General features: G+C 40.0%; 2 protein-coding genes across 3 annotated transcripts; both read right to left on the bottom strand.

Annotated features, from left to right (window-relative positions):
- Positions 1-1,217: 1,217 nt before the first annotated feature.
- Positions 1,218-9,075, bottom strand: zgc:171971 (uncharacterized protein LOC569690 homolog). 2 transcript variants are annotated; one of them, XM_041816457.1, is made up of 8 exons: positions 8,170-9,075; positions 7,510-7,556; positions 6,837-6,991; positions 6,639-6,763; positions 5,576-5,663; positions 5,201-5,481; positions 4,799-4,951; positions 1,218-2,278 (listed from the first exon to the last, which is right to left on the bottom strand). In XM_041816457.1, the coding sequence occupies exons 1-8, from the start codon at positions 8,359-8,361 to the stop codon at positions 2,138-2,140; spliced, it is 1,182 nt and encodes a 393-aa protein (XP_041672391.1). In that variant the 5' UTR covers positions 8,362-9,075; the 3' UTR covers positions 1,218-2,137. The 2 variants fall into 2 exon arrangements, 1 of the variants encoding a protein (XP_041672391.1); XR_005993505.1 differs by having other exon boundaries at positions 2,145-2,278; positions 5,169-5,481.
- A 2,346-nt stretch (positions 9,076-11,421) lies between these two features.
- Positions 11,422-17,281, bottom strand: LOC121528549 (ectonucleotide pyrophosphatase/phosphodiesterase family member 7-like). The gene is made up of 5 exons (XM_041816059.1): positions 17,038-17,281; positions 13,769-13,914; positions 13,047-13,679; positions 12,231-12,477; positions 11,422-11,591 (listed from the first exon to the last, which is right to left on the bottom strand). The coding sequence occupies exons 1-5, from the start codon at positions 17,279-17,281 to the stop codon at positions 11,422-11,424; spliced, it is 1,440 nt and encodes a 479-aa protein (XP_041671993.1).
- Between the last annotated feature and the right edge of the window lie 3,990 nt (positions 17,282-21,271).

Below are 21,271 nucleotides of genomic sequence, written 5' to 3'. Positions count from 1 at the left end.
AACCCCATATTATCAGACCACAGAACCGTTTTACATCTTGCCTCTGCCATTAAGTGATGCAGGTGAATAGCAGCTGGAGGAGCATTTTGCAACTAATGAAGTTAACTAGCAACAGGTCAAAAAGTTAGGGTATAAAAGGGACATTTTAGAGAGGCAGAGTCTCTCAGAAGTAAAGATAGGTGGCGGTTCCAATCTGACAGACTGCATCTGCAAACTCACTAGAACACTTCCAAATCATTGTCAACAGTTGCTGTTCCATCCAAAAAAATGCAAGTTAAAGCTATATCATGCAAAGAAGTCAGAAACACCAGTGTCTTCTCTGGGCCAAAGCTCATTTAAAATGGACTGAGGTAAAATGGATAACTGTTCTGTGGTCAGCTGAATCAAAATATTAAATTCTTTTTTTTTAAAGACTTATTTTTGGCCTTTTTGCCTTTATTTGATAGGACAGTGGATAGAGTTGGAAACAGGGGAGAGAGCGGGGAGAGACATGCAGGAAATAGTGCCACGGGCCGGATAAGAACCAGGGTCGCCTGCGTATATGGCATGCGCCTTAACCACTCGACTACCGGCGCGCCAAAATATTAAATTCTTTTAAGAGACTGCAGATGTTGTGTCCTGTGGACTAAAGAGGAGAGGGGGCATCCAGCTTGTAATCAGCGTTCAAAAGCCTGCATCTCTGATGGTATGGGGTTGCATTAGAGCCTATGACGAGAGCAGCTTATGCATCTGGAAAGGAACTATCTATGTTGAGAAGAAGATACGAGATTTTAAAGCAACATATGCTCCCAGCCAAAGTCTTTCTCAGGAAAGGCCTTGACTATTTCAGCAAGACAATGCTAAACCACATACCACATCCATCACAACAGCATGGCTTCACAGTCAAAGAGTCCAGGTGCTGGACTGGCCTGCCTGCAGTCCAGACATTTCCCCAACAGAACACTTTTGCTGCATCATAAAAGCTAGAATCCTACGTCAGACAAGAATGGGACAACATTCCTCTCCCCAAACTCCAGCAAGTCAAATGCCTCAGTTTCAACATCTGATATGTTGTGTTGTGAATAAAATATTGGTTTATGAGATTTCCAAACCATCAAATTCTGTTTTTTACCTTTTACACAGCGCCCCAGCTTTTCTGGAATAGAAATATAATAGAATGCAAAAAGAAATTAAATAATGAAAGGAAAACACACATGCACTTTGACAAAAAAAACGCTTTACGCTTTAATTTACTAGAGTTTGCAGAATGATACAAAAGTTACAAATTCAAACATCAGTGCAGTTCAGTGTTGGAGCGATCAAAATGTACATTTAACCCACAGAACAAAAACTTTATGAATAAAAGAGAGCTCAGGTTTATCACCGTCGGCCTGTTAACACTTGAACATGAGGATTCTGTTATCAAAGCACCTTTAAATATAAAATACAGTCATTCATTGCTATGCAGGAACAAGGTGTGGAGCACAAGGCTCATGTAAAGAAGTCAATGGGTGGTTCAGGACGTTTTAAATCCATGTCCAACTCAATTTTACAGAGATGAACATGTAAATTTTGGTTGTTTAGAAATCTTGACAAACTTTCCTCTAGGGAAAATAAAGCTGGTGTCCCATGATGATTGTAAGACATAGTAATTTAACTCTAAACCCTATGTGTTATTTTTATTCTGACCAGTTCAGGCCCCTCTGCCTGCCAATAAACAAATATGCTGAAGGCACTTTTACATGAGCGTCACCTCTGGAACAAACAAACCATGACAAAGACAGTTTCCATCTCTCAGTAACAAACCTGCTCTCCTAATGGTCTATCAGTGCTCGTTAACATGTATTGAACATATTCACAATTTGTGCATTTCTAGTAAAATATGACGCCTTAAAAACCGTAATAAATCAAATTTTCTATCAAAGGGATTTCCGAAACTTTCCAAGAGAAATGCACAGACAGAACAGACATAGCTGCCTTAAAACCCTCACAGCAGAGGTCTGAATAACAGATATTAATCTAGCTGTTGTTTTCCTCCACACTCCTCTCATCAGTAATCCTGCAGAGCTCGAACAAACATAAACGAGTCTGTAACTCCAGCTCTCAGCTGTCAGTGCAGCAGATGAGAGCATTTTTTTGTGTTCTAAACACTTTTGCATCAGGGTCTTTGTTGTTTCGGTGTCGAAGCTTCTCTCAGTAGCGCCTGAAAGTCTGGAGATAAAACCAGTTTGTGGTTGACGTTTCCTAACACCATCATGTCCCCGGTCCGACCGTCGGACAGACGCACTGACACCAGTTGCTGCAAGAGAAAGAACGAAAGAAAATCAACATGAGTGGTTTTATTTTGGGCTGTTCAATGATTAAAATGTTTATTGTGGTTAATACCAGAATTACTATTATTAATTTCAATTAATCCCATTTTATCATATCTTAAAATTCAAACATTTTTCTTTCATTTAGCATTTTTGTCCTGTCTTAACCCTTTACAGAACCATTAAAATACTTAGAAATTCAAATTTAATCCCTAGAATATTAATGATGGACATCACAAGACTGCTTTACTTTTTTCACATACATATTTTTTTCATTATCATGGTGAAAATCAAGACTCAGGAAGTGACCATATATGGCTCATGGCCAGATTATGATAAAAAAAAAAAAAAAAAGTAGCAACTCTTCTTAGATACACAGTCCCCTCCAAAAGTATTGGAACAGTGAGCCCAATTCCTTTGTGTTTTGTTGCCCAGGTGTGTCCTATTACTTTGATTATTGAAACGATAAATAACGCTGAATCTCTACGCTCACCTTCAGTTTTGGGTTTTGCCTTTGCAGACCTTATTTATAGTTAGAGGTGTAAAGAATATAAAAACCAGAGAGCTGTCTATGGGTGAAAACAAGTGATTGTGAAGCTGAGAGAAGATGGAAAATCAATCAGAGCCACTGCAAAAACAATGGCCATAGCCAGTACAACCATTAGGAATGTCCTGAGGAAGAAAGAAACCTCTGCTGTACTAAGAAACAGTTGTGAATGGTCAGACTAAGGGTGTCAAACTCAAGGCCTGGGAGCCAAATCCGGCCTGTGGTGCAGTTATACCCGGCCCACCAGATCATGTGATATTTTTTATTATAACTGGCCCACCAGTATGAGGTCTGCAGATTTCCTCCAGTTTAAAAATGTAAACTTAACCTTGATGATTTATAATATCCCTGTTGAGTCATAGAAATTTAAAAAAGTAAACAGTAAAAATAATTTCATAAAAAGTCAGGAACATGGGAAATTTTTTTTGTTTTTTTTCCCCTCTATTTTCAATTTGCATCTCAGTTATGACTATGGCTATGGTTTTGACTTTTTATTTCATATTTCAACCCTTACATCTCATAACTTTGACTTTTTATCTCATATTTTTACCTTTTAGATTTATTATTTTAAACTTTAAATCCTATTTTGACCTTTTAAAGTCATGATTTTGACTTTTATCTCAGGTTTTGACCTATTTCAACTCCTAACTTTGACTTTTATTTAAGCTTTTTTACCTTTAAAACTCATGATTTTTAATTTTATCTCAGTTTTTTTTACCTTTTTAAATCATGATTTTGACTTTTATCTCACGTTTTGACCCTTTTCAACTCCTAACTTTAACTTTTATCTCATTTTTTACTGTAAAAACTCATATTGACGTTTACCGCATATTTTGACTTTTAAGAATTATGATTTTAAATTTTATGTAAGTTTTTGACTTTTAGAATTCATGGTTTCAGTATTCTATCTCATATTTTGCCTTTTAAAAACATTATTTGACTTTAAATATCATGTTTTTACCTTTCAAACTTATAAGTTTGACTTATTATCTCAGATTTTGAGTTTTTAACTTATCATGCTCATCTTTTAGTCACAAAATCATTTATCATCAGTGCCAAGTTTTTTCCCCCATAATTTATTTCTGGTGGAAATGAGGTTGACATTTTTTGGTTAAATATCAACCCTGTTGAGTTTGACACCCCTGGGTTAGACCAAGGAAAACAGCAGCAGTTGACGACAGAAACATTGTGAGAGCTGTAAAGAAAGACCCTAAAACAACTGTTAGTGACATCAGCAACAACCTCCAGAGGACAGGAGTGAAGGTACTGAATGTCCAATAGGGTTCCTCAATTTTTCACGCTACAGTTTCAGTTTTTGCTAGAAATTCTACACAAACAAAACCTATCATGACATTTACCACTGCTATTAACCTTTAGAAAACGTGAGTTTCATAATCGTATCATGGTTAGTTAGAATGTTAGGGCTGTTTGTTTGGGACCAAAAGAGACACAGAACTGCATTTTTTAAGTTCTGGAGGAAACAGGAAGTTTGAGACGCTCCAGGCTACTGCTGATTGGTCAGATGGTGCGATGTCACCTTCTGTGGTTTTGACTGATCTCCACTGATTGGCTGAAATTGGTTCTGTACGTATCAGCAGGATAAATCATGTATTAGCCTTTAATGCCAGTGAAATATTTAAGTCCACTATCAGGTATAGTTGGCACCACACACTTAAGTCCCAAACATAAAACAACTAGCAGACTGTCTACTTCACATTCCTCTCTCAGCTCTGCTTGACCCAGCATCTGTTTGCACACGAGACACTTGGTGTTCTTTATAATAAATAAAGTATGCATACATCAATATCAGAATCAGCTAAACTGAGTTTGGAAATATTGGCATACTGTAAAAATTCAACATTGAGCATCCCTTGGTCTGACTAACAATAACAACAACAGTAGCTGGGCCATGCCAAACCAGAAGGTTAATCTACCTTTTCTAACAAATGCTAAACATTACCTGCAGAAACGAGAACGCCGCTCCCTCTGACACGTCCATGACAACGTCTCCCAGCTTCAGCTCCACCTTCCCCGACCTCCTGATCTGCAGTTTACCCAGAAACCCCTCTGGGAAGTGTGACAGCACCGGACAGCCCTCCTTCCCAGCAGGATCCTGAGGAGAGATACAGACCACACTTAGTCAAGGCACTGACGGGGTTTTATATGTTTTAGCATGCCATTTCAGTCGAACCATGTTTATGTTTATGATAAAACAAAGGCCCAAAATGTTTCATAAATGCAAAACCTAAAATATTCTATCTTTATATTTTTACATGAATGCAGTAGATTTAAAACTCCCCTGTTACTCTGAAAATCATCTCCATATTTACTGAAATGTCAGCGTCGCACTCTGTTTGCTCACATGAGCTTGTAGATACGCAGGCTTCTTGTCCTCAGCCTTGCCTTCCTTCTTGGCCGGTTTCTCTGCTGCAGATCCAAGAGCATGGTCGACCTTCTGTGCAGACGCTCTGCCAGGCATGCAGTCTGGTAGCTGCATGAAGAAGAGCTCCTCTCTGCCAGACATGCTCAGATCCTGCAGCAGCTCTGCCAGAGAGGGCTGCTCTTGTTTGGGCGGCTCTGCTGCCAGTCGGCCTGCTCGACTCTGGGAGTACGGAGGTCTAAAGAGCGGGGGGTTCTCTGGACCTGGAGACAGAAAAACAAACAAGCTTGGACTTTAACATACTGAACCTGCACAGTTTGATCACTTCAGGCAGTAACAGTGAGGGGGTTTTCTTACATGCTGAAGTGGAGCTGGCTGAGTGACTCAGAGGCAGCTGGATCGGTTTCAGCTTTGCATCATTCCTCAGGCCGGGATCATCGATGAACTGTGGACACAAAACATCACATCTAGGCAAGAAAGGAAGCTGAGATATTGTTAAAGATGATAGTAATTAAATCCCGACTCCATTACTATTTGCCTTCACAAGTCAACCGTGCAGACCGATGTGTAGCAAGAAACCAGCACTTCACCGGGGTTGTCAAGTGGGAACCCTCCTTTGTCAGTGTTTTGTCCGGTTAGTCCCATGTCAGAGGGCTGAACAGTGATCTCCAGCATCCAAAAGCCATCCCCCTCCATGATAGCTCTCACCACCCACCATGCCAACATGCAGACATCGTTATGTTACCTACCTTACCACATGGCCCAAACAGCCTAAACAGCAATGCCGCCTTCAACAGACCCAGGCTCTGCACATGCAAGCTCCAGGTAGTGGCAAAGCTGATACTACCTTCCCTAACATCACTCATGACAGAAAAACTACTATTCCCAGTGCAAACATTACACATGAAAATGAAAAGAGAAAATGACAAAGATTGGAAAAGATAGAGCTTTGCTATAGGGTAGGGGAGGCAGAGTTCAGGGTGAGGTGTCTGACGTGGCTCTACCTCCCCCTACTCCTGCATTTTCAAGAGGGAAGAGAGAAAAGGAGGGAGTTAGAGTCCACTGACTGGCCTGAAGGGCCTCATCTGACATCCCTTTAACTGTCTTTTGCAACTCTTTGAGTAACGACCTTGCTACAAACCCTCTACATCCCACTTCTACTGGACGAACCCTAACTTTCCATCCTGTTTAGCTTCTGCTCCTGAATTTAAATATATAAGCTTTTTCCTTTCATAAGCTTCCTCCACAGAATCCTCCCATGGAACTGTGAGCTCTATTAAATAAACTCTGCTAACTGGCAGACCCTAGTGCTACGCCAGGCCTCAATCTAGTGCAAGTGTGGCTCAGATTTACCTCCTAAATCTCCCAGTTAAATCAGTGTGAATGCATCCTGTATCCTCAGCTTGCAGGAAGCACTCACGTCATCTCTTTGTAGTTTGGAGAGAATCTCATCCTCATCCTCCTCAGACTCCGTCTTCTCCTTCTTCACCTGTTTACATACAGGAGAGCTGCCGGTGTCATAGGGGTCTGCAGCTCCTCGCCAGCCTGAACAGAACCAAGGTTAGATAAAACATGTCTATCTGAACTTATTTTAATTCTAGAGGAAAAGCTGGAGCACCTGTTTTTCGTATGGTGTCTGCAGGTCCTTGTTCAAAGATGGAGTGAGACTGTATGGTCGGAGGCCTCTCTCTCCTCCTCCCTCGGTTCTCCCTCCTCCTCTCATCTCTCTCTCTTCTCTCCTTTTTAGGAGGAGCACGCACTTCTTCCTTTAACCTGAGGATACACAAGAAGTGACTTTTAATACACTTAAAGGGGACATGTTTTACCCTTTTGAGACAAGTTTATATTGGTCTGAGAGGTTCCCAAAACATGCCTGTGAAGTTTCTGAAAACACATTCTAGTATTGGACTTTTGTATATCTAAAAAAACACCCTCTGTTTCAGCCCTGTTAGGAACGAACTGTTTCTGTGTCTGTGGTTTTAACTGTTGCTGAGCTGACTGACTCCGCTCAGGAAACGGATGTGGCGGAACTTTCTTCCAAGCGGGGAGGGCCAACCAAACCTGGGGGTGGGGCTAACTCCCCACATGACATCATGAGGAGAAAATCTGATAACGGCTTGTTTCAGCACACATTTTCTGAAAGGTGGGGTTGACAGGCCTGGGGTACATATTAGAAAAGCCTGAAATATTGATTTTTGCATAATATGTCCCCTTTAAAACAAAAATAACAACTATTAAAGGCATAAAATATTAATATGGAAACAAGAAAAGTCTTCCTGGTCGTCACTTACTCATCTTTACTTTTCCTCACAGTGTGGACGTTCGGCTCAAACGTTTTCTATGAAAAAGACAGAAATATTAATAATAACATTATTTCCGGTTGACATTTGAAGCTCCAGTATTGCAAACATATTCTTACAAAAGGATCCTGTGGTTCTCCAAATCTTTAAGCTCTTTAATAAAGGACAATTAAAACATTAATTTTAGGGATGCATGATATTATCGGCCAGATATCGGTATCGGCAGATATTAGCAAAAAAAAGCCAAATATCGGTATCGGCAGATATCAAAATTTTTGTCGATATTTACATCCAATATTTGGGACATGCATATCAGCATATATAAACTGTACAATTTGGCCATATATACTAATAAATTAGTGGAGTTTCCGGCTGAACCAACAGACCTTTCTAAGTTGAGATCTTTTCCTTTATACATTCTCATTCCTTAAACTTTAAAGTGTGTTTTAAGAAAAAAGTTTGATCTTTTTTTATCATCAAACCTAAAATTGTGTTCAAAGGACTGAATTTTTAGTTACGTAAAACATATTCAAATATCAGTATCGATATTGGTATCGGCTAAAATGAATCTATAAAGATCGGCAAAAATCCAATAGTGCATCCCTAATTAATCTATACTCATATGTCCACCCCTTTATCATCATTTCTTACCTTAGGTTTTTTCAGAGCTCCTCCCAGTGTCAGGTCCCTGGTTATGAGAGATGTCAGTCTTCCAGGTGGAGCGGAGGATGACAGGCTCCTGACCCGCCCAGGGAGTCCTCTACTCGGCTTGAAACTGAGCCCTGTCCCGCTGCTGAGGCCGGAGCAACCCGGGACACTTGGAGTGTCTCCTGAGTCAGTCATGCCGTGGTCCCAAGCCCTCCTACTCTTTCTTTAGCTTAAACTTGACTGTGCATTAAGTCAACGGTGAAACATAGTAAGTTGTGCACCTTAAAGAGCACAATATTAACGCTTTATTCTGCAGGTAAACTGTTATAAATTCTGTACTTGTAAAGCGAGTGTTTACTGTGCTGCTCGTTCCTCCATGGCTCTCATCACTGACAGTCTTCTTTTAAAGGCTTCTGTCTGAGCTTTAGCCTAGCAGATACATTCCTATTAATAGTAAATTGACATTAAATACACGGTAACAGAGAAGTAAAGGTCTGAATTTACCAAACAACCTAACTGCCGCTTTTTACCCTCCATTTTGTTTTAGCGGAATCAAAATAAACTGCGCCAGACGCAAACCTGCACCCACAGAGACACAAATCTTCCTTATTATAAAACTGTGAAGCATTTTTCAGTTTTTAGGCGTTAATTTGGGTGTCGCTGCTTCACTCCGTTTCCTTCCGTCGCAGAAATAACAGTTCATCTTTATAATACCTCTTCTCAGTAAAACAGCAGTGTTTGAAGGCGGTGGTTGAAGAAAATAGACAATTCAGCTGTTTACAGAAAAGTCCAAAAATGCATAATTTAGCTCGGATTAAAATAATGCCAGAAACTCCGTTTGGCCGCCTGTTTTCCAGTTTAAATAGTCCACTTCCCGTTCATCTGCGCTGCCATTGTTGTTGTTATAAAACGGTTGATAACACATCACACCACGAGAGGGCGCTGTTCGCCTGCTGTGTCAGGGAGTACGATGGGAGACAGGAAATAAAGCTTAATTGTATCAAATTTCTCTTAACCCTTAGAGGTCCACCATTTTTTCCCTTTCATTTCTTTAATTTTTTTCAATTTCTTTCCTTTTTTGTTTTTACCGTTTTGGCTATTCCTTTTCTTTTCCGTTTGACAATGTAAACCATGCTTACCATGCTTAAGTTTGGTACCATTTTCAGCACAACCTTAACTTAATGAAATAATTTTTAAAACTCAATTACTGTAACTGATACAGGACCTCCAAAAACAAAACAAACAAACAAACAAACAAACAAAAAATCCTGAAATAGACTTCCAAAAGTTACTATTAAAAAAAAATCTATATCAAAATATGAAGTTGTCTTTTAAAGAGAAAAAGTACAAAATGTTTTAAACTTAGACAAAAGTAGTAATATGACATATATCAAGATAAAAAGGAATATATTAAACAGAACACCTAGGTATCTAAAGTAGTTTTTGTCTACTAATGCATGTATCAAGGCCAACGTTAAGCTGAAAAAAAAGGAGAGAATGCATGAACTTATGAGCAAAACAATCAATTTTTTTTGTGTGTATGTTTGGTGTGTGTGTGTGTGGGGGGGTCGTTACATTTTGAGATTATAAATTTGCATACTTACAAAAAACAAACTCAAAATTTCAGGGTCTGAAAAGTCAGAAAGGTACAAAAAGTAAATAAAAAGACAAATTATCGAAATTTCCAAGTTTTAAAAGTCTTAAATATTGACATTAGTAACACCAGTTTTTAAATTTATAAATCTACAACAGTGTAATATCAAAAATTTACAAGAAAACAAAGTTTTTCTTGGGACCAAAGGTTTTCTTAATTATAAGATCTTTTGTCAGAACAAGTGTATGTAGGCATCATGTCAAGATTTTGTCGATTAAAGTAATTAATACATTTTTGTACTTAAGTTAACAGAAAACAATATGGTTTTTACATTTTAAGACTGTGAGTTATTCCCAAACAGTGCAAATTAATAAAATAAAGATGTAAAATCAAGCTAAATGTAAATAATACATATGCATTTTTTTTCTTAAAATTTTTTCCTGTCCCACTTTACAATGTTTAATGAACACAATGAGAATTAAATTACATGGACTGCATTTTTACAGGAATAAAAAGAGTAGCAGATAGTGAAAATACAAGGAGATATTTTTCTTTTTAAACAATGCCATAAAACACCAAAGTTATGAAAAAAACTAGTGCCAATCCTGTACAGCATGAAACACTGCACCCCATGTGCAAAATCACATTTTATGTCAAATTCAAATGGTCATGTTTCCTGTTTAACTTGGCCTACTGACATCAAACAAAAACTGAAAGAGAGCTTAAAAATCACACTTTCCACACAAAATGATTGCATTGCAATATGTGGCTTTGTTTGCATGCTATTACAGAATAAATTACATATTGTGCACTGAATTTGATTATCAAAATCTTGAATGAATCGACTCAAATGGTCATTCTACACATTTTCAGACATACTTTATGTCTCAGATGCTTTTCTGTATAACCAGCTCTGTAGAGCCATAATGTTATCCTTTAGTTTAGCACCACCTGATGGTAATACAGTGGAAATGCACACATTTTTTAGAAACTCTCTTATGGTGAACGTGAATTTATCAGTCTCTGAAATGGTCAGTCTGAGGAGCTTTTTATGAGCGGCATGAAATAAAAAAATTAAATTCTGAAATTTCTGTGTGATAAGTTGCGACTCACCACCAACAGTCTAATACCAGATTCCTTATTTAACAGGATCTAATCCCTATTTTACCTTGCAACTTCTCATTTCCATAAGGGGTTCAAGCAGCCACTTTATTAGGTACAGCAGTTCAACTGCTCATTAATGCAAATATCTAACCGGCCAAACATGGCAGCAACCTATGCATTTAGACAAGCAGACATGGTAAAGACAATGTACTTAAGTTCAGAGTGAACATCAGAATGATGCAGAGAGATGGACAATGATAGAGAAAAGCTGAAGACACTGAATCTACCTTTCTACATTTCATAACTCTAAAAGCAGACATTTAACAACGTGACGTTATGTTTTTGCTCTGCTAGTTGCTTTAAAAGTTGCAGACACATTATCCTTGAGCCTTATCTAATTTTGTATGATTAAACACAAAAGAAGAAGTATTTTTACATCAGGTCTGGACATAAATAGCTGAGGGATCTTGGTTGTGATTTTTACATTTTTAAGATACATTAGTCACTCTCCTTTGAAATAAATAACATTTTAACTCTCATTTCCTTCTGTCTTTAACTTAGAACTTTGATTCACTTTTCCCATTACTGTCTTTTTTGCTGGCCTTCTCTTTGCGTTTTTTGCCGCTCCCTTTGCACATGCTGTAGGACAAGGTGATGATGAACACCAGGCTGAGAAAGCCGACCACTGCTGACAGGCCGATCAACACCTCCTTTCGAGAATCTGTCTCTGGAACAAATGGAAAACAAGCAAAGTCATGAAACGACCAGCAGGTGAGAAGTAAGTAAAAGTGTAGCTTTACATATTTAAAGTTCAGAGATGTGAGAATTGACAGTGACCTCTGTGATAAGATAGGACTTTACTGCTGTTAGATAATAAAAACCAGTCTTTGTGATATCAGAGAAGTCCTGTAATAAATGTTATCCATGTGAGACTGAGTTCACTTGTTATGGAGACTGGTTCAAAGGGTTTTATGATTACTCACAGCTTCTACAAAGGTTTAAGTACCTCGCATGTTTCTAAGTATTATTTTTTGTTATTTGGTGTTTGTACTAAGGCTGTCATGATCAGTATTGGGTTAGTTAGACAAAAAGGCATCTTGTACCATTGAAAAGCCTGTTTATTTCACTTTTAAACAGCGCCATATTTGAAGGGACCATGCATTTGTGGGATGAGCAGCAGAGCTGAGAATGTGGGTTGCACCCATGAAAAATTTGCATTATCTTTTCTGCTAATGCCAAACAGCTTATTCTGCTGTTGACTCTTGTTTGGTGGTTGGTGGATTGGATGATTGAGCTCTGAAGAAACAGGACATATTGGCAATTTGATCTACACAGAAGCACCAGAGATAGTGCATTTTTAACTTACTGCCACTGTCTCCTCCTTTGTCTTTCTCAGGAGCCAGCATGAGCTCAGTGTTCTTCAGGTGTCCGTCATGAACCTCTGGTTCTATCCCCAGCAGATGGCACATCAGTGGGTACAGATCAACCATCTCCAGGGGTCCAACTGTCTTATCTACCTGGAAGTCCGGTCCCACCGCCCTGAAGAACGCCCTCATATTCTCCACTTCATTATCAAAGCCGTGCTCTCCTTTGTTGGAGTTCAGAGGTAGAAACTGTAACACAAAGAAATCAGAAGTTGGGGGAATTATTGACTTTATCTTAAAGAGGATAAAAGAGAAATGAAACCAGTGTTAGAAATTCTAATGCTAAGTCTGTCTTTATACCAAGGGTCCATGTAGCAGGATAAAAGCTCAGTAGGTACATAGTGGTCGCTGTAATATCAGCCCACCACTGGTTAACGGTGATGTTTCCTGGCTTTAAAGTATTAATTTAACAGGACAGTGCACAGAGCAGGAAACTGAGAAGAAAAAGCCTGAAATGACATGGTAAAGAAGCCAAAGCTTCAATCAGAGCTGCTAGCTTGGAGGAATATACATAGCCTCCACATAATATGACACACCCTGTCAACAATCCTGTCTCTGAGCTCTACAGGCAGTTCATTTGGCCTTGCTTGGGTTTTGCTCTGTTATGCATTGTCAGCTGTGAGGCCTTTGTTAGAGAGGGCTGTGCCTTTCCAAATCATGTCCAATTAACTCAATTTACCATGGGTGGACTCCAATCAAGGGACAACTCAAATTTGAATATTCATTCCACTGTTTTCTCTAACTGTGTAATCTCTTACCCCGTTGACAATGTATCCTGGATCGGCGATGAGGATCAGTGGCAGGAGTCGAGGATGGTTACTGTAGTGTAGTCTAGCTGGCATCTCCTCCTTCTTGTACACATGAAGGTGAGGATGCCCCCCCTTCAGAGCCTGGTACACAGTCTCCAGCTTCCCCTCTTTAGGAAGCAGCATCCCAACAGGACCATAATCCAACAGCTGGAACTGGATATCCTTGAAACTGAAGCCAGGGATCTTGGAGAGGATGATCTTCTGAACATCTCCACCACGGAAGATCTCATTCATCCCGTGATCTGCAGTGATGATGATGTTGAGCTTGTCTGTAAGGCCGTGTTGTTGGACCTTTTCTCGCAGGTAGCCCACAGTACGGTCCACTTGTTTGACCATCTCTCTGACCTCTGCAGAGTCAGGTCCGTAGTTGTGCCCTGATATGTCTGGTTCTCCAAAGTACAAAGAGACAAAGTCCACGTCTTGTTGGTGGAACCACTCTCCAATCACCTTGTCTACATTCAGCCGCCATTCTGTCTCGTTAGAGAATTCATAAAAAGGAGGCTCCACCTGCTTGAACATCACGTTCTCTCCTTCGTACTCGGGTGCAGTGCCAGGAAAATGTAGTGAGCCTGCCTTCAGACCCTGAAATAATAGGATGGCTTTATTCAGAATAGTCAAAAGCAAGGTAACACGATATATATTTAAAAAGAAAGCAGATGTATGATAAGAACCTGTCTCTGAGCTGTTATCCAGATAGGCAAGCTCCCATTGTCCCAGTAGGAATCAACAAACTGGGTCTGGTAGTACTGCTTCTTCTCCTGAGTGGTCGTGTTGAACCAGATGTTGTGGATGACGCCGTGATTCTCAACATGGCGTCCTGTTAAAAGGAAAATAACATGTTCAGAAACGGTTATAATTTTAATTTATGTATCAGACATGTCTTTATTTGTCCAAAGCATCCAAAGAGTAGGGGCATGCACCCAAAAGGGACAAGACCAAAAGTCAGACCTGCTAGAAAGCCGAAAAAGACTGTAGCCTCAGTACATGGGCCCTACTCCACCAACTGAACTAAACCGACTTCCAGTGTGGGACAGGTTAAGGTGCAACCCAGTCAATAGGCAAAAAGAAGCAATCTTAATCCAAGTAGGAAGCCCAACAGCAGCGAGTTCTGCTTGAACTATGTTGACAACAGACAGCTTATATTATCAATATAAATCTAACGTGAAAAAGCAGACTACTTTCTTGCTCTGTTAATCCACATGGCCTGTATCAGACATCACTTCTGCTACTTCAGACATAATAAGGGGAGAGTGGTTTTTATCCTTGAACACTCTCATAAGACACTTGTATTGGGATAAAAAAATGCAGAAATGGTAGGTCTAGCCTCTGATTGAAATACGTCAACACAGCCAAGACAGCCTAACTGTTAGCAGCTGCTGCTACCGCAAGTTTATTAGGGGCGTGCTGCAAGGCAGAAACTGTCAACAGGGTTCAGGAGGATTTTCAAAATAAAAGCAGAGCTTAAATATGACAGTGTAGATCAATGTTTTGACTTTCTCTATCAATCTGACTTGATAACGAATCAATCAAAAATTACACTCTGTGATAACATCATATAAATCTGGTCTTAATTCAGCACCTCGCATGTGTGTCGCCAATTTCCCTCTGCCTTCAAAATGTCCGTACACACAGGTCAGAGTTAGCTAAGTGCACACATTTTACCATCAGGTCTGTTTTTTTTTTTTTTTTACCCACGCTGATGAAATCGGCAGGGAGTTATGTAAAGGATTCTGTATCTTTCCTTTCTTTCTTTCTTTGTTCGTTTGTTTGTATATGTACAAGATAACTCCAGAACGGAAAGTCAGATCTTCCCCAAACTTTCAGGGAATGTTGGGATAGTGACAGGGAAGAATCGATTAGATTTTGGTGATGATCCGCACACCCGTTCAGTTTTTCTCGGACTTCAAAATTTTGAACACCATAGTAATCAATGGGAGCATCAGTTCCTCGGTGGCGCTGCTTAGGCGTGGGTCTGCCGCCTCAGACGGCCATTCTATTTTTTTTTTTTTTTTTTTTTTTTTTAATAGATGACAGACTTTGAGTGAAAAGTGGCGTACGCCAATTTCAGGCCCTGTTTTGTGTGTACGCTACTTTTATAAATAAGATCTCAGGTCTGTGATGAATCTTTTTCTTTTCTGCAGATAGAAGTAAAGAATGTACACTGTCACCATTTTGTTGTCTGTTTGCATGTTTGTCTCCGTTTATACGGCATGAAAGCCACTGAGTGTCTGCACAAAGACAAACAAGCGCAGTGAAAGACTGAGCCACTTGGCATTTACCCCCATTTTTGTGTATATCAGCCTCGTTGAAACAATAATCTATCCCAAACGCAAGTGCTAACAGCCGAGTACAGTGGCCTGAATCTGATTCGACAAGGTCAGATTCAATGTGACTTTTATGACTGTTCACACTGTCAGAAAATAAAATCATATTCAGGTCACTTTTAACTGCAGTGTGAACGTAGCCTTAAGGCCCATTTATACTCCCTTTACGTACGAAAATGTATACGTCCTTTTCAAACGATGTTACCGTCACTGCTCACATACTTCCATGCGTCCTTTACGTTGGCATTGATGTTAACCAATCCACGGGGGGGGCAGCCCAGAGATAAAAGTTTATGACAAAAACAAACTCAAAAACAAACATGGTGACTGTGGAGGAAGAATTGATAATGTACCTCTTGCTTAAAGACAAAAATGGAGGCAGCGTTTCTGACCAACTCGCACAACTTTTCCTCAAAAAGTTCCGCCATTGTTATTTCTTCTTCGTGTCTCACTAGAGCTACTAATCTGGTAGTAACAGCCACACTGCCCCCACAGTTTCCGATGGTACTGCTCCATTTGGCCCGTATCCGTAAGCTTTATGGAAACGTGCAGAAATACGGACAAAATGAACGCGGAGCACGGACAGAAGGCTCCATCCGTATCTGGGTCCATATTTAACGTTGAGCATAAATGGGCCTTTAGAGGGAAGCACAGAGCATTGGGTGTTCACATCAAGCCCTGTTACCATTGGTGTGTTAGCTGTGTTGGCCACAGTTTACATCTCTCAGATATAACCTCCAATTTCTGCATACAGCAACCGCGCCACAATCCACTGGTGAATCGTACTGTGGAGCAAATCACTCCCTCTCTAGTCTATCAGAGCAGTTTCACGGCTCTAGTCTGGCAGCTGCACGTCCCTAAATCCCCACTCCACTGTGCTTGGGAATACGCTGCAGCTCTATTTCCAGCGCTGACACTGCCAAACCATGTCAAAACACAATGCACGGACTCCAGCTTGTAAATCATCACTATATCAACATTACGTCTCATCCTGCAGCGAAAGCAAAGGCTCATCAGGAGGTCAGTGGGTCACAGAGCCACAACGGCGCCATTGACGAGGAAAAGTTGACTTTAAAGGACATTTAGCAAAAGGTACTATAAACATACTATTCCTGCGTGAGTTCGCAGTTCTCCATGATCTCTGGGGTGTGCTGCGCACTGCTCTAGACACGCTTCCAGTCGGCAAAGTTGCTCGCTTTCGGTCAGAGCAAACTAGCAGCGATTCAGTGCGCCGCGCAGTCTTCGTACATGGAAATTGTGGGTAAGGCCCTCATGAAAGTACAGGCCCTGGGCTTCAGTCCCAGCTAGATTCTCTGGGTTGTTTAGCTTTAATATCTAGAGACGGCTGCTCCAGCTTAAGAATAAATCAAAACAATCCCAGTTTTGATTTCAAAACAGCGGCACTACTTCCGATATGGCTGAAAAACTTCTCCAGTTCGCTGATAGCAAAGAAACATTTGTGCATTTTACAGAGGTCTAAAAATCAAGATATACTAGTGTGTTTCATTAAACTATACTTGTGATAATTCCACTACAATCCCCAGAGAAAAGGCAGAATTTTTGGGCATTATCAAGCAAACAAAGACTATGATACATACTTGTAGTTTACTGTTTACCTGTGAGCATTGTGAAGTGAGAGGGGCTGGTAATGGTGAGAAAAGGTGGTATGACGTACTCTGCCTTCACCCCATCCCGAGCCATCTTATCCAGGTTGGGGGTTTCCACATATTGGTCATAGTCCCAGCGGAAACCGTCGAAGGAGATGAGCAGCAGCTTGTTCCTGGTGGACTGTGTTAAAGCAGAGTCCCTCCGTGGGGCAGCAGCAGTGAGGCCAAGGAGAGCAAGGCAGAGCAGCAGCATGGCGGAGAGTTTAGTCGTGGTTGTAATGATCTCAAAAAAGACTCAGATTCTTACTTCATTCAGACTTTTTTCATCAATGTCTGCTTTAAGAAGACCCTAATGTTCCTCTGCTGTTCCCTCTGGAATTATTAGACTGTTGCACAATGTTGTTGACCAGACTTCTCATTAGTGTTTGTGTTGGAAATTGGTCTCCACCCATCCAATCATAAACACAGGCCAGCTTTATGCCTTTATTATGGTGATAGAGAGATAGCTGAGAATAACTCAGAACCCTCTGAACCTGCAGCATGCACAGACACAGGATGATAGAAGATGCACAAAAATCAAAGAGAGTTCAGAGGTATTTGGAGGAATCAACAAGCTAGAAAAAGCATTTCTGTGCTTAAAACACCAATTTCCAAAAAAGTTGGGGCACTGTGTAAAATGTAATGTAATGCAATTATTGTCAGATCTTGTAAACCCATATTTTACTCAGAATAGAACATAACAGAAGTTGAAACTGACACATTTTTCCATTTCATGAAAAATATTAACACATTTTAAATTTGACGGCAGAGAAGCATCTAAAAAAAGTAGGGACAGGGCCATGCTTACCATTGTGTAGCACCCCCTTTTTTTTAACAACAGTCTGTAAATATCTGGGAAGTGATGAGAACAGTTGTTGGAGTATTGGAAGAGGAATGTTGTCCCATTCTTGTCTGATGTAGGATTCTAGCTGCTCAACAGTCCTGGGTCTTTTTTGCTGGGTCTTTCATTTCCTAGCATATGTTGCTCTAAAACCTCTATCTACTTTTAACATTGATAGTTCCTTTCCAGATGTGTAAGCTGCCCACACCACAGGCACTAATGCAACCCTATACCATCAGAGGTGCAGGCTTTTGAACTGTGTAATTATAATACACTGGAGGGTCCCTCTCCTCTTTAGAAGGCCCCAGGATCATGAGCCTCCAATACTGACCTTTGGCCTTTATCCTTGCTCACAGAGATTTCTGCAGATTCTCTGAATCTTTTGATGATATTTTGCACTGTAGATGATGGGGTATTCAAAGCCTTTTTAATTACACATTGAGGAACTTTAAAAAAAAAAAAAAGAAAATAGCAGAAAAACCGACTGATTAGTGAGCCCTGGTGGAAGACTCTCACCTGGCTTCTTCACTCCCTGATTCTTGTGCCTGCCTGCCATATGTAATCTAATGAAGACTTTGTAAGTACATCCCTTCTTTTTTTCCTCTCTTTTTTCTTGTTTAAAGTGCCTGGCTTCTCTTATATTGGACATGATGAGGGCTGAACGATTTACAAAAATAATCTAATTGCGATTTTTTTCCCCCAGTATTGTGATTGCGATTTAATATGCAAATATTTTTAGGGTCCTCATCTTATGGATTGTTCAGCAAACACAAGCAATAAACCATTCTATATTATAACCACCACAACGTTAGATAAATAAAACTAGGGATGAATTATTTGAAAAAATATCTAATTGCAGTTTTGGTTCAGTTGCAATTGCAATACTGAAGGGGATGCTTTTTTTTCTTGTTTAAGATATAATACATGTACAGGAAAGGTAGGATGTTTGTAGACTATTCCAAAAACAGTCATTTGAATGTATGCATAATGTGTAGAGCATGAAATCTCTGCTGCAAAAAATTGTATTGAACTTGTATTTTGACACATTATTGCAATATCTGCGATTTGAAAATTGCAACAGGCCATATTGCAATTTAATCTCATTTGCGATTAATTGCCCAGCCCTAGACATGATTTCCCCCTGTAAAGCACCCAACTTTGTTTTACAATTCTTCCTCCTGAATCATTTTCAATAAGACAGTCATCCCCATTTGTTCTCTATTTTTCTGGAATTGTTCCCCAATTTTTGCTGTGTATTTCCAGATTGGTAAACCTCTTCCCAGCGTTACTAAATTCTTCATGTTACTCAAGGTTATTTTAGTGGCTGTTTTTACTTTTCCAGGCTTTTTTGCCCTGCACTACTTTTTTGGGATGTGTTGCTACGCTCAAATTCGAAATGAGCTAATAGTTTTTATGAAATGTTAAAATGTCTCAGTTTCAACATCTGATATGTTGTTTATGTTCCATTAAGAATAAAATGTAAGTTTATGAGATTTGAAAATAAATGCATTGTTTTTTTTTACATTTTACACAGTGGCCCAACTTTTTTGGAACTGGTGTTTAAAAGATGTTTTACATACTTAAACTTGTATGTTGTAATTCATTATTCAAGGCGATAGTTATAAGTTTATGTAGTTCAGCGGTAACAGCTAGTCCTGAGTAAAACCGCCCACTGCACTCCCGTTTACCCCTCTAATTAGAAGGTCAGAATAAATTCTAAAAAAATGACAGGAGACACTAAAAATAAGGTTTCTAGTTTTAGGGGGAAAAAAAGAAATCCCCAGTTCGCTCTATGATTAACTGGCAACCAGTCTAGGGTGTACCCCGCCTCTTGCCCAGTGACTGCTGGGATAGGCTCCACCCCCCCACGACCCCCATGGATAGATGGACACTCCCACCTGTTTCAATAGGCTGGCTATGGCCTACCGTGGCTTCATTTAGTCAGATTTGGAGGTTGCTTGATGTTTGATCGTTGTTGTATCATCATCTTCAGATAATTTCCTGTAATAATGGATGTTTATATGCTTATTATACAGTTGCAAGTAAAAGTATGTGAACCCTTTTTCTGCATAAATTGGTCATAAAATGTGTTCTGATCTTCATCTAAGTCACAACAATAGACAAACACTCTCTGCTTAAACTAATACTGCACAAAAAAAAATGATATGTTTTCATGTTTTTCTTGAACAAAACATGTAAACATTCATAGTGCAGGGTTAAAAAAGTATGTGAACCCATAGGCCAATGACTTCTCCAAGAGCTAATTGGAGCCAGGAGTCAGCCAACCTGGTTGGTTAAAGCTGCCCTGCCCTATAAAAACACACACCAGTTTTGAGTTTGCTGTTCTCAAGAAGCATTGCCTGATGTGAACCATGCCTGGCACAAAAGAGCTCTCAGAAGACCTACGATCAAAAATTGTTGACTTGCCTTAAGCTGGAAAGGGTTACAAAGTATCTCTAAAAGCCTTGATGTTCATGTGTCCACGATGAGACATACTGCCAACAAATGGAGAAGGTTCAGCACTGTTGCTACTCTCCCTAGGCGTGGTCATCCTGTAAAGATGACTGCAAGAGCACAGAGCAGAATGCTCAATGAGGTGAAGAAGAATCCTAGTGTCAGCTGAAGACTTACAGAAATCTCTGGCACATGCCAACTTTTGTGTTGACAAATCTACAATAAGTAAAACATTAAAAAAGAATGGAGTTCATGGGAGGACACCACGGAGGAAGCCACTGCTGTGCAAAAACAACATTGCTGCACATTTGAAGTTTACAAAAGAGCACCTGGATGTTCCACAGCACTACTGGCAAAATATTCTGTCCACAGATGAAACCAAAATTGAGTTGTTTGGAAGGAACACACAACGCTATGTGTGGAGAAAAAAAAAGCAAAGCAAACCAACATCAAAACCTCATCCCAACTGTGAAATATGGTGGAGGGTCCATCATGGTTTAGGGCTGCTTTGCTGCCTCAGGGCCTGGATGGATTGCTGTCATTGACGGAAAAATGAATTCCAAATTTATCAAGACATTTTACAGGAAAACTTAAGACCATCTGTCCACCAACTGAAGCTCAACAGAGGATGGGTGATGCAACAGGACAACGACCATAGAAGTAAATCAACAACAGAATGGCTTTGACAGAAGAAAATACACCTTCTGGAGTGGCCCAGTCAGAGTCCTGACCTCAACCCGATTGAGATGCTGTGGCGTGACCTCAAGAGAGCAATGCACACCAGACATCCGAATAATATTGCTTAACTGAAACAGTTTTGTAAGGAGGAATGGTCCAAAATTCCTCCTGATCGTTGTGCAGGTCTGATCTGCAACTACAGGAAATGTTTGGTTGAGGTTATTGCTGCCA

Source organism: Cheilinus undulatus, linkage group 20 (assembly GCF_018320785.1).
Source record: "Cheilinus undulatus linkage group 20, ASM1832078v1, whole genome shotgun sequence".
In the NCBI taxonomy this organism is placed as follows: domain Eukaryota; kingdom Metazoa; phylum Chordata; class Actinopteri; order Labriformes; family Labridae; genus Cheilinus; species Cheilinus undulatus.
Note: the sequence above shows the minus strand (reverse complement) of the source record. Positions and strands in the feature narration are given on the sequence as shown.

Excerpts from the sequence above, each read along its gene's own strand:
- LOC121528549 (XM_041816059.1), bottom strand. The coding sequence starts at position 17,281 with ATGCTGCTGCTCTGCCTTGCTCTCCTTGGCCTCACTGCTGCTGCCCCA. Across the intron at positions 13,915-17,037 it reads TCACTTCACAATGCTCACAG|GACGCCATGTTGAGAATCAC; the intron begins GTAAACAGTAAA and ends TCCTTTTAACAG. Across the intron at positions 11,592-12,230 it reads CAAAGGAGGAGACAGTGGCA|AGACAGATTCTCGAAAGGAG; the intron begins GTAAGTTAAAAA and ends CATTTGTTCCAG.
- zgc:171971 (XM_041816457.1), bottom strand. The coding sequence starts at position 8,361 with ATGACTGACTCAGGAGACACTCCAAGTGTCCCGGGTTGCTCCGGCCTC. Across the intron at positions 6,992-7,509 it reads GTGAGGAAAAGTAAAGATGA|GTTAAAGGAAGAAGTGCGTG; the intron begins GTAAGTGACGAC and ends GTGTATCCTCAG. Across the intron at positions 5,664-6,638 it reads CCAAACTACAAAGAGATGAC|TTCATCGATGATCCCGGCCT; the intron begins GTGAGTGCTTCC and ends TTGTGTCCACAG.